At 42.3% G+C, this 13,613-nt stretch overlaps 1 protein-coding gene across 1 annotated transcript in view; it reads right to left on the minus strand.

The window, feature by feature from the left end:
- Positions 1–13,613, minus strand: part of LOC147722959 (dynein axonemal heavy chain 5-like) — a 1,378,573-nt gene that overhangs the window by 704,878 nt on the left and 660,082 nt on the right. Inside the window, exons 54-56 of the mRNA XM_086965349.1 lie at positions 10,144–10,350; positions 5,268–5,510; positions 2,694–2,848 (exon numbers count right to left, since the gene is read on the minus strand). Of these exons, the coding sequence (XP_086821475.1) occupies positions 2,694–2,848; positions 5,268–5,510; positions 10,144–10,350 (605 nt within the window). The remainder of the gene's footprint in view (positions 1–2,693; positions 2,849–5,267; positions 5,511–10,143; positions 10,351–13,613) is intronic.

A 13,613-nucleotide genomic window follows, 5' to 3' on the forward strand; every position in this document is an offset into this window, starting at 1 on the left:
ACCTTCGGGTCCAGCCAGCGCTATATAAAACTCTTTAAATAAATAAATAAAATAAACAGAAGCGGGCGTGCCTTCCGCCACCGCTGAAACAATAACGCCTTCGAATATTTTGAAGTAATATTCTGTTCCTGTTGCAGACGCGGTGGCGAACCTGAGAAGCCAACCCTTAAGATCATATAATTATCACCCAGACTCCGAAAATACCTGACCTCTCTCTGTGTTGAGACTAAGGGCAAGAAAACGAACTGAGTTTTAGAATGTGAATCAAACGTTGCTCATTTATTTAGATAAGACAGTAAATAATGACCTCATTTGTCTGAGTGTGAGTGCAATTGGGGGCATATGTATCAAGCCCAGTTCCCGTTCGCAAACAGGCCGATTTTCAGAATCGACACGTTTGCAAACAGGAAAAAGCCTTTTGGGATGTATCATCCCAAAAGGCCCCTTGCAAAATGGGAATCGGAAAATGTTCACTTCCCTATTTTGCGAATGCATTTAAGGAATCATTGCGATTCCTTAAATGCAATGTAGGAAGCACCCAAGTTGTGCGATTTTGACTTAAGAAATCACAAATTACCACCAACTTCAGGGTTTTCTTTGAAAAATGCACTTTTTTGTATTTCTCAAAGTGCCATGTGGTGCACATATATTCCCTTAGAGCATGTATGTGCGCCACATGTGCACAGATACATATTTCAGGGGTGCAACAGGGTGTCCTTTTGACACCCTTGCACCCTTGAAATTGCATTCACAATTTGCAAGTACCTAATGGGTACTCGCAAATTGCGAATGTCTTCCCATTCATCCCTACGGGCCTCTTGGCCCATAGGAATGAATGGGAAGGTATTTCTTAATTGCGATTCGTAATTTGCGAGTTGCAATTAAGGAATATGTAGGAATCGTAATTACAGAACAGAACTTTTTGGCATCCTGCGCCAAATATGCAACCAGTCTCTGCAATGTGGCTACGTCCCAACTCCGTGGAAACAGGCGCTTGTCACTCCGCTCTTGAAAAAACCCTCCCTGAGCCCAGATTGTCTCTCTAACTATCGTCCCATCTCCCTATTGCCTTTCCCTGTGAAGGTAGTGGAACGATGGGTCAGTTTCTGCCTTTCCACTCATCTTGAGCAGAACAACCTTCTAGACGATCTCCAGTTCGGTTTTCGCCCTGCCCACAGCACCGAAACTGCGGTTTTAACAGCCATGGAGGATCTTCGCATGCGTGCAGACAGGGGCCAGCCAGTAGCACTAATACTGCTGGACTTGTCTGCTGCATTCGATACGGTCAACCACAGGACGCTGCTGCTGAGACTCAGGGAAGCTGGTGTGGAAGGCACAGCTTTGCTTTGGTTTCACTCTTACCTGCAGGACAGGAGACAGGCTGTCTCCCTCCCCCCATTCCAATCCGCCTTCTCACCTGTGCCACAGGGAGTTCCCCAGGCATCTTCCATCAGTCCCATCCTTTTTAATGTGTACCTTAAACCGCTGATCACATTAATTAAGTCATTTAGGTTAAAAACAATTAACTACGCAGACGACACCCAGCTCATTCTCTCCTGGGAAGGAGAAGACTCCATCTCTTTGACCTCCTTCCATGATTGTCTTAGAGAGACGGCTGGATGGCTCCATAGAAACTCTCTCCAATTCAACGCCTCCAAAACAGAGGTTCTGTTTTGTGCTGGCACCAATCTATCTCGCCAGTTCCCGAATGACTTCTGGCCTCCTGAGACAAGGGAGAAACCTAAACCTGTCTCCTCGGTCCGCAACCTGGGAGTCATGCTCAATACCAAGCTGAGTATGGAAACCCAGGTGGCAAAAACAGTGGGGATTTGCACGGCTCTGCTACGCTCCCTGCGAAAAATTATGCCACTTCTCCCTGCACAAGCCCGGGCGTTGGTAGTCAGGTGTACGATTCTCAGTCGCCTTGATTACTGTAACGCCCTGCTCCTTGAGTCTCCAGTCACGTTACTGGACCGGCTGCAACAAATTCAATCAGCCGCGGCCAAGCTGGCTCTTGGCTGGTCGAGAAGGTCCTCAGCCACAGCGGCACTGGCCGAACTGCACTGGCTACCCCTAAAGCAGCGTGTGGCCTTCAAGTCCCTCTGCATTGTATTCAAGGCTCTGCATGGACTCGGGCTCAGGCCCCTGCAGGCTCTGTTTCTGTGGTACTCCTACCAGAGATCTGCGATCATCCTCGGCTTATCTGGTAAAGGTGCCCAGATACAACAAAGCCAGAACTGGGGGTAGATCCTTCAGGGTCGCAGCGGCCAAATTATGGAACAGCCTGCCCATTGACATACGCCAGATCCCTCAACTTCTCCCATTCAGGAAACGCATCAAGACCTGGCTTTTCCCTTAGACTTCCCCGCCTTTATATACTTTCGGTCTCTTCTTCAGTAGAGTATTCTCCAGCGGCAGGAAGCCTGCAAGGTATCAGTTGCGCTATATAAATGTTTAAAATAAAAAAATAAATAATAAATTAATGCGATTCCTACATACATTGAATTTTGCGAGTCCTTAATAGTGATTCGCAAAAAATCACTATTAAGGACTCGCAAAACGATGTTTTAATACATATTCCCCTTGATGTGTGTGGTGGAGGGGGCGGGCACAAGTGTATCTAGGTGTTCTCACAGTATGCAGACACACAAGCTTGATACCTTATGTCTGTACAGTATTTTGCAAGTATTTACCTTGTCAGTGTAATCTGAAAGCTCTGATATCCAGCAATATACGAGGCCAGTCTTGTAAGGCTCTGCTTGCCAGATCCACCTACACCAACCAAGAGGGCGTTTCCTTGAGGTGTACGGATAATGCGGGAGATCTTTACCAGGTGAATCATCGCATCCTAAAGAGGAAAAAAAGGTTTTAATGGCACCAAAATACTTCTGGTGGGTTTCCCTGTCTGAAATATCAATATCTGTAACACATATAGTAACTGCTCACAATGTTGTGTTTTGCAAGTTATTGTCACAAGACTAGTTTTATTCAGCAACAGCATTACTTCTTGGCAAATGATTCCTTTCTTGTGCTCTTTGACCCACTAACTGCCACTAAGGTGAAATTAACATAACATGCGTCATACAATGATGTAACAAGTTTGCCTCTATGCCCTATAGCTATGCCTTGGGAACGAGGAACAGCTGCCAAGGGAAGTGGAATGCGTCCCCCAAGTTTATGCACAAGGTCTGCGCACATATTGGAGGATGTGTCTGGTATTTAAACCAATAAAGGGAGGCTTTTTCTGAAGAGGGAAATGTCAGGGAAAGGAAGGTTGGAAAATTAACTGATTCAGGGGAATCCGTTTGGAAGATAAAGCCCTCACAAACCCAAATGGGTGTCATGCTTCATCATTGGGCTTTTGCTACTCGTGGTGCCGGCACTGCAATGCCCCACGGGAACCAGTTAGAGGACTATTTGTCGAAGATCTTTACTTTTTGCCGTTTTGTTGAGTGCAAGAATGTGAAAGTATGGTAAGGTGTGAAATAGTGAGTTAAAACTACCTAAGGTGTGCTCTATACTCTTTATTGTGTCTTGTAGTCCAGGATTTACTGTGGTTGCAGCACAGAATTAATGTATGTAAAGGGGTGAAAGTTTCTTAAATGAACCAAACAGCGGCCTATTTGCAGTTTTTAGTAGTTGAATGGTATAGTCAGACCAAGACTGTCTACAGGTATCTACAAATCTTGTTCTCATCTTTAGACTTTAGTCCAAATTTTGTGTTGATGTGCTTTCATAGTGATCATTTTCGTGACTCCCTCAGGTGGGACATAAGTGGAAGGATAAAGACTTGTAATGTTATTCCCTGAAGCTATGGGAACAACCTTTTCGAAGCGTCCGTAAGTAAAGGCGATTCATTTAGCAGTTGAGGCAAATCATTTCACTCTCCTTCTTAGACATGATTTACATAGCAGCGAAGATTGCGTCGTATGCATTGTCTGGGTGCTTCCTTCTGACCTGCTATCAGTAGATGGTGAAAACCTGGGAGAGCAGATCAATTCTCTGTCCCTTTGGAATTGCCCACCCCCGAAGTCTGTCCCTTAAAGTATGCGACCTGGAGCGCTGGTGTAAATTGTGTGCATTAATCTAATGTTTTTACACATGTTAATGAGATCAGAAGAGACATCTTCACTGAATAACAATCAACCAATTAATGAGGTTTTGCTTGTCAGTTTTTAACCAGTTCAAAAATACAAATTTGGGAATGATTGTGCCAAAGGCAGGGTGAAGAGATACGCATGTTACTCCTGAAGCGTAAAATGATGTCATTCAATGAATACAAGATGACACATTTTGTAAGTAATTTACAGCACATTCAAGCAGCCTATCTTTTCTTTGTGGGTAATAATTATGATGACAAGTGCAGAGTTTTCTTTTGCTGTTGAGTTGGAAGTATAGCTCATTTATTGAAGTAGTATTCAATATTAACTCACCATTTCCAATGGGAGTGGGTGCCTGGTTTTTAAACCTTGCAGTGATGGTTTGTTTTGAGAAACCAGTAGGAAAAACTTTTCAACCAGAGACTAGATTGTTAAAAAAATTACTTTTCATAGATAAATAAGAAAATGTTGGTGATATTTCAATCATCACAAAATCTAGAAGACAATCTTATATGACTGTTGAGAAAGAAATGCACCAAAATCAACACTAGATGCAATAATTCTCTTTCTCTGTTGGTATCATCTTGTGAATTGCATGGAGAACTATATAGTGTTGTCCAAGTTCAGTGTAATCTTCACAGACCTTAGTTCCCTAGGTGCCAAGGCAGCACAAGATGGACCTCTAGGATCACATCAGCATCAATTGCTTTTTACCATGGGTATGGTAGCAGGAACCATTGTCAGAATATTGCCTGACATAAAGAATGTGCCCTAAATACTGTTTACAAAAATGTTGCCTCATTGTAGTTAATAATGGAAAGTCCATACCCAATAGCACAATATTTTTGCAAACAATATTTAGGATGACAGACTATTTTTCTGACAATGGTAGTCTGACAAACAACCATCCCAAGGTATATATGGGATCCCACAAGCACCAGCTGGATGCGAGCAATGGCTGTACCTCGCTGTGGCGTTGATGGGATAGCATGCCTGTGCCAATCGCCACACTAGTTTCACATGAATCACCAGTTATCTTGCACAATCTCTGTTACAGGATTGCTTCATATAAAATCTAATATACGAACATGGCAGCCAATATGTACGTAAAGACATCAGTTTCATTAACTTAGAATAAGATGACAATGATTTGCCTCCAAACATTACCTTGAAGAACACCAAGTCCATCCTCGAGCCTCTAATGGCTTCGTTGTACTGCTGCATCAACATTTCCAGCCTATCAGACAGTATCGCAAAGGAGGGAATCGGCTCATAAACTTTGGGTGCATCTAAGTCAGCATCATCTGGTTCATCCCCTGTCGCCTCTGGTGCATCACGTAAAAAGTCTACAAAGTAGGACTCTTTAGGAGTACTCAACAGCAGTTCCTGACCATGGTCTTCAGACGCAATCTGTGGATACGTAAAAGAGAAAGTAAGAGACACTACCAGGCTTTACATGTTTTTGATATGCAAATGTGTTCACTTGAATGAAAAGAAATACACGGAGCCATGATAAAGATGTTGAAGCAAAGCTTTATGTCACTCTTAAAATGAAGTATCTAAGCTAGTAGAGACAACCTGTTGCCGCCTCACAATAGCCCATTTGTTGAAACTGAGGTGACAAAAATTCACTTTGTAATATCACTATTTTCAGGTCGAGAACTAAAACCGACATAATGTAAGACTGAAAGGTTCACCGAATTATGATTTTTAGATTGCTTATATGATATTTTCATGTTTTAGACTGAAACTGTGCTGTCTAGCAGTGCTTAATTTGTACAAAATCAAGTTCATGAAGTCCACTGCAGCTGGTTCCACCCACATCTCCTATCACTACTGCCGAATACCAGCACCAGCATTACTAACCAAAGATGACATTCAAACAAACATGATATTTTGGACTACTTCAGGTCACCTCAAACTATGGAGATGGCCTTAAAGTGCCAGGTTTAACATGTTTTAAAAAAGTGTAGCAAATGGTTAAACGCTCCACTGATTAACTCTGCTAAAAACAAAGCTCCATCATGTGGTGAACTCTCATAAATACGTTCTGACGTTTAGAAATAAGTGTCACTGCTGATCAACGTAAACACTTGCAGAAATTAAGCATAGCTGAGCAGACTGAATTTTGGTGGCATCATCAGTGAATATTAAAGCCCGGTTTTAATCATACTGTTCATGCAAAGTACGCATATAGCTTACCTCAACCTTCTCTACTGTTCATCTTGCTACAATTCCATCTTGTGCAAAACACCCAAGAAGTTACTACTCTTTGTCTGGTGCTTCTTCCCCAAAACTGTTCCTTATCTACATCAGATTGCTCCTCATTCCCCTGTACAGTTTTCCAGAGGACAGTTATTAATTTCTTCTGATTGAATGCTTAAACTTTTCAGAGCTGCTTAAGATGGATTATGGAACTCTGCCTTCTGTTAGAGATGCTGTCCATTGCCCACATAGGTTCCTCCACATTGTTGGCTACTTGTTGGTCTCCCTTGGCCCAGATTGTTCTTCTCCCTTCGGTGTCCTCTTGGTTCTTCCCACCACCATGTTTGATATTTGCATCCTTGGATTACTGGACAATATCAGCCCAGTAGTCTCTATGGTAACATATATTCTAATCAAACAAGCTGTTCTTTTGACTCTGTGAATAATAACCCACTGGTGCACTAGACGAAGGCATGGGATTCATTATGGCTATTTCCCATACACATCTTTTCTGAATATTATCTCATATCCCAGTAGTGGACTTTGCTTTAGGGCGACATGACTAGGTTCACGACTCCTACAAACGGTGCTTCGGATTTTCCAACAATCACTCTGGATAAAAAGCTATACTACATTATAGACAAGCAGGGCTCATGAGAGGGGCGTTAGGGGCATTAGAAAGGAGAAGAATACGGACTAGGTGAGAGAAAACAATATTTTTTTTAAATAACCAACATTTTTGGAGACTTTCAAAACAGAAAGGTAGCGAGGGTGTTTGGGTTTTTGTCTGTGTGTGTGTAATAAATCCTTGTGATATCCGACAGACACCTCACTATACCCGACTAAAAGCACCTGTACCCAACTACTTACCAGAAAAGACATTTATTAGGGGCTGTAACACCTCATAGACCCCTCCTGAAGCTACGCCCCAGGTCATCAAAATGTACACATTGTTTTACAAAACGTGAAAAAAGATCTGCCTGCTCCTGGCAGACTTCAGGGAATACCCCAGTTCTCGGGGATCGGGGAACCCTAAAGTGCTTTGTTATTTCTGCATGCTTTTCCGGGTTATGAAAAGTAACATCTAGTGCTACAAGTCTCAGGAACAGATTGTTTTATAACGCCATGGATGTAAGTGATTCCCAATATCTATGAGAGATCTCCACTCGATAAAGATAAAAAAGGCAAAAAAATGGTTGTATTTAGAAATAACCCCAACTTGAAAAATAAGGCAACTGATAGTTTCAGGACCATGCTTTACCATGAAAGGCTGAGGCATAGAGCAAATAAAGCAAGTTTTGAGGTCAAGGCAGCTGCTTGGATTGTTTTTTTTTTCTCTTGAGGGAAAAGCTGAGGGAAAGTGGCCCACAGTTGGCCCTAATTAATAATTTCGGATGGGATGATTTCGCCAGTGGTTGATTAGGAATTAAATGGGCTGTATGAATCTGATGCCAGTGGAGCAGGGTGGCAGCAGTTGCCAATTAACATTTACTACATCAATTTCCTTACGGCCTCCAGGACAAAAAGAGCTCAGTGGGGTGGACGGAGTTTCATTGCAGGAACAGCGAAGACGTTGGATCTCCTTTCCCACCGAACTCCGAGAGAGTCCAAATCTCCTCTCCTTCAGGAACTCACAAAAAAGTGGCTCTTTAATATCTAGTCATTGTGCATGTATGACCTCTCTTTGCCGAAAGCAATGTCAAGACACCCTTGGGCATTCGAGCGCTTTATAAAAATGTAAATCAAATCAAATCAGGCTGTTAAATGACTCAGTTTCTTCAATATTTTTGCAAGGTCTCAGACTCCATCCTCTGAACCCCTTCGAGGAACACAAATTCAGGGTCTGCAAATCAGCAATGGGCATTGTTCTTGAAGGCAGTGGACATCCCCAGTGATGGAAGTGGGTTTCACCAGTGGGCGAAGTGGACGGCAGCCCCTAAGAAAACCTTTGGTCCTCATGCCCTTCTTTAATTATTTTTAAAGTTAAGCACTGTCACCGTGTATTAGTTACATTGTACCTTCGGAAGTGCACTTCGATGAGGCTAACTATGGCCTCCCCTTTTGTTGTGCTCTATGAAACAAGAGACTAGCACAGGATGTCAGACCTCTCCCTCCTGGAACACACACATTGTTGACAATTTAGTTCATACTCTTTCAACTTCATTACCAAAGTGCCAAGGAAAAGGTAGACTACAATGACTAGATGTATGCATTTGAACCTGGCACAATAGTACACTGCCCTAGGCTTCCTGCAGCTTCCATTTTAACTGAGTAATAACTGATCTGTTTGTGCTAGTTCTGTGTGTTCTTCTAGATTCCAGATATAGCTCTGCACATAGGAGATCTGATGATAACCAGGACATCCCATGTTGTTACCTGTGGGTCCAAAAAAAAAGCTGGGCCAAAGCCTGTGATCTGGAGAAGGCCTGCTGTTTTGGCAAAATGTAAAGGCTGAAGATTTACTATCTTCAAAAAGAAAACAGCTGCCTGATTCTGTGAACCAATACAAGACTCAACAGACGGTGACCTCCTTCAAGCTCTTGTCACCAGGATAGCCTGATTAGAGTCAGAGAAGCATTTGAGAAGGGTCAAGCAAATGCTGGAGCAATTGAAGAGCTGTACCCTGTGGTGATAATGCACAGCCTTGACCTTCCACATTCAGAAGAAGCTCAGCTCGTTCCCCATTTCAAGCCAATGAGAGCTCAAGGACTGATTCTTTTCACCACAGGCCATTGGGGGGGGGGGGGGGGGTTCCACTTTCAGAGTGTTGTCATCCTGATTCTGACACCATTTTATCCACCTGTCTAGGAGGTCCAGATATGTCGAAGTTTAAAAAGTGCCTTGGGACCCTAGCCTTAATTCCAAATATTCCCTATTCACTGATAGGATTCATTGAACCTAATGGTTTCCGATGTTCTCGGTGGGCTGTGGCTTTGTTAGAGTTTATTTTGCCAACCCAAAAACTTAGCCTCACTGACTCAAACCTAAAGTGCTGCCATCCCTTGTTCACAGAGCCTCTTTCAAACTTGTACAAACATCAGCCATATCATGGTGGACTTTATTTAATGGGTAACATTCTCTCTGGCACTTTTAGTTACTGAGAAACATTGGCAAATGTAAATAACTGAGTCACGATGCGTTCTCGAGATTTCTGAGGACTGTCAACCTGCAAACAATAGGATAACATTGTGCACACACCCCAGTCTTAAATTGATTAATGGGATTTTGCCATATATGAACTAGAAACTCTTAAATGTAATATCACAGGCCCAAAATGCACTAGGATCATCTGATTTTAATCTTTGCATAATTGTATCTGCCCCATGTAACCTGTAAATATTTACCTGTGGCCAAAGTATCCCTCCTTATATGACCCATTATTCGCCATGCGCCAGAGAACAGCTTTACATGTGTAGCTGAAGTGCGCATTGAGTCACAACGGTGGGCATCTGCTCTGATATGATTGGTTTTGCTAAACTGTCCACACATGGAGAATTGATCTGTTTAGCTTACTTTACTAGATGTCAAGAGGGCAGAAGAAGCTTCCTCCAGTGAGATTCTCATTTGCACCAACCGAAATACAGTAGGTAAACCATTTCCGTTGTTGCACACAGTAATTCTAAGCATCCTACTAACATTTCGACAAAAAAGTAGATGTAAAGTTGCCCTTACAATCATGTTCATACGTCATTATTAAATATACACATTAAAGTTTACTATTTGTGAAAAGTAGTATTTCAGTGGTTCCAAAAATAGGCAGATTTGTTCTGCTATGTATCTTTATTTCACAAGATAATGGTTAGGAGAAGCATGGGAGCATGGTTAGTCAGTCACTTACCTTGTTCATCATGCTTTCAAACCAATCCTTGTCTTTCTCATCGACAAACCTATCAGCAATGACACGAGTACACTCATTCTGGAAGAGAGCCACCATGATAGCAGGACTCTGACAGACCTCTGCAGTCACTGTCAAGATCCCCTGCCAGATGCGGCTCAAGTCACGCAAATTGAAGATATAATGGAACTTGGCCGGGGTTGGTAGCATCTGTGAATGAAAGATAAATATGCAAATCAGTCACTAAAAATGTTCCTATACTGTATGGTGAATGCTGGCAACGTCGACAATCCTCCCTTTTGGTTGACATTGACAAATAGCGAAAAAGGGACTGTTGATTCACTTGAACTAGCCTTACTTCTTTGTATCAACTTGCATAACAGTTGGGAATTGTAGAGTCTCTTTTGAATTATATGTTGCAAAAATGATCACATTGAGCACTGCGTCATCTGCACGTGAACTTTATTCACATATTTCACTCTGTATGAATATTGTCCTGCACATGGAGTGATCCAATACATTTGTGGCCGAAACCAAGAAGGTTTTCTGATGAAATTGAGTTGGAATAATAATTTGTCACCAATTAGATAGTGGACTTCTCTAACGCGTAGATGAGGTTTCTCCATTCAAATGAGTCCAACGTGACCTTATGTTTGGGTAATACATTGTGACCCCTGTCTCCTAGGCATATAGGGGGCCCATTATTCAATGGATATAGATCAGGAAAAGTTTAGTCATCCAGCTCGTCAATACCATCAAAAAAGACAAACGCTCGTCCCTTTATGAATCAGATTTCTGTGTGTACTACTATATTGAACAAGCATTTGCAATGCAATAGGTCTCGCATTTGGGAGAGTTTAAGCTTTTGGCATTCTAAATAACAATGCCTTTTAGCTATCTGTTTTGATGATTAACTCATAAATAAAAGGCATTCTTATTTACAATGCCAATAGCTCAAACGCTTGTGAATGTGAGAATTATTTCATTTAAAGAAGTGGTTGCCATTGTCCAGGGCTGCTTGGAAAGTGAAGGAGCACATGGCGCGCTGAATGTTTCAAGAAAGCATGTGGTGCCTGCAGTAGGAGAAACTCATTAAAAAAATAGTGCTTCCAGACAAAATAAGACATACCGTGTAACAATAGAAGTGAAAGGGCCAGTCCTCATGGGAGTTTACAAATGAAGACAAGGCCGTACAAAGAAGGGACTAACAAGCCTATTAGCGAATCAGATGCCAGCATTTACAAAGGACAAGACACAAGCCAATGAAAAATATGGGTGAAGAATGGGCGGGGCTTTAAGGCCATACTCAAATATAGCATGCTTCGCAGAGCAAAGCATGCGCTACCCAGGCTCGACCTAAAAAGGCAAACTCAAGATGAATTGGATTACCTAACGCTTGCTGTATGATGGAGGCTCCTGCATCCCATGATTCTAGATCTACAAACAGCTTCAATATGATGCATCACAGTAGGCCAGTTACGATCCTTAGGTCTCGCGTGAGCTTTTGCAGCAAAGTTCACGACTGGCTTACTTCTTTAATAAAAAACAACTAATAACTGGTAAAGAAAAAATGGTGTCAGTTTGAAACTTGCCTGGATCGCTCACAGCATGTTTCAGCACTCTGTTTTAGATACAAATATTCTGGCACATATGCCTGATTATAATAAAAGCATCAAAAAGCAGCATCCTCCTGATAAAGCCAGTGCTAGGCGATGAAATGCATGTTCTGGCCATATCAAACAATTTCAATGAGAATGTTCTGACATTGGTAAGCCCCCTTTAGAAACATTAGCTCGTCTGCTCAGCAAGTAAACAAGGCTTAAAGGGCTGCAGATGTTTTAGTGGGTTTCATAAACTCCCTGTTGCATGCATTTCTAAGGTTGTTTTAAAGTGCCGTGAGGGTAGTCTTTACATAGAGCGCTGTCATGCTGTGTGTTAAGAAATGCATCCACAGCATTGTATTGATGTTATACTGAAAAACTAGGTTTCTCACAGCCTCCTGGATGTTAGGTGGATATCTTATCTCCTTGGATAGGGACAACTCATTCCAGAGGTCTGGTGCTAGAGGCGCCAGTGTGCAGGTTTTGCTCCACACTTCGGGCCTTTAATATAGCCTTATAGCCCGCCGTAGCGGGCTATTCCGGCTATTAAAGGCCCGCTGAATCGTTAAAGGCCCGAGCCGAAGGCAAGGGACTTTAACGAGACAGCGGGACTTTAATTGCTACGAAGGGCTATAAGCTCGAAGCTCGAGGGGATATAAATCCCCTCGAGCTTCGAGAAGCCTTTGTAGAACATTGGAATCCTGCTCTGCGGGCCTTTACCGGCCCATCGAAGCAGGGAGCACTCCATTGTCTGCAATGGAGATCCCAACATTGCAATGTTCTAATCAGCATTAATATAGCGCTCTAAACAAAGTGCAAGAGAAAATCCCTCTGAAGGACCATTCCCGAGAATAATAAGGTCTTTCCCTGGAAAGATTGACGTGCTAAAGTAATGCATTGTATCTTTCTATTCACTGGCAAGCAATTAAGTCATGCTAGTTCCAAGAAGACATGTGCCTTCTAAAGTATTAATCGGTCCCATACTAGCATGTTTCGAAACTCGCCGGAGTCTCTGACTGGAACAATCACTTCCCTGTGCAGAGAGGGAATTGCTTGAAGTTTACAATGTCTCAACTTCATGAGGTTGCGAATTTTGTAAAACTTTGGTTTCAGGCACAGTTATCTACCAAAAAGGGGTTTAGTGGGAGAATGTATTTTCCCAAACCCTTGGCCCTCTAGACATGTGCCTCTAGACATACAACACATTGAGATAATCAAATAAACCAATGAATCCAGCATGAATATCCAAGTCTAAGCTTGCATGAGGGTCATGCCAATGTTCAGTGGTTTCCAGGTTCAGGAAAAAGTAAGCTCAAGATGCGGCTATGATCTTCAGTATCACCAGTGGACTGGGATCCATCTAACCTCAAACAAAATATATACTCTCCATCCCAGCAAGCACACGGACCACTTCTAGAAATGAAGGGCCTCATATGCAAGGCCACAACTCTTCACAGACTTACTGCCACCTGAGTCAAGCTGAGCTACATAAATGTTCTCTGTTGGTTTTAAGTCTCCAAACATCACTTTACATACTTAACCTCTATTCCCTGCTTCCTCCAAGACCACCGAAGATCAGAAGGCCAATGTAATTATATTGGAGGCCATGTATCATTAATGACCTCATGTTTCATGGTATTTCATATTAAAATCAAGAGTGTATCAGCATTAGACCCAACTATGACACATGCGTCACAGAATAGAATAAATATTACGTGCTGAAAACTGCATTATGTAGTAATTTAGTAGTACTACTAAACTACTACAAATGGATTACAAAATGCATTTCACAAATCTATTTGTGGAGACCTTCGCCTCTCTTATCTATTCTTTGAAATCTTCGCCACATGTGCAGACTCTGCTATGCTATCA

Source organism: Lissotriton vulgaris, chromosome 4_1, assembly GCF_964263255.1.
Source record: "Lissotriton vulgaris chromosome 4_1, aLisVul1.2, whole genome shotgun sequence".
Classification (NCBI taxonomy): Eukaryota; Metazoa; Chordata; class Amphibia; order Caudata; family Salamandridae; genus Lissotriton; species Lissotriton vulgaris.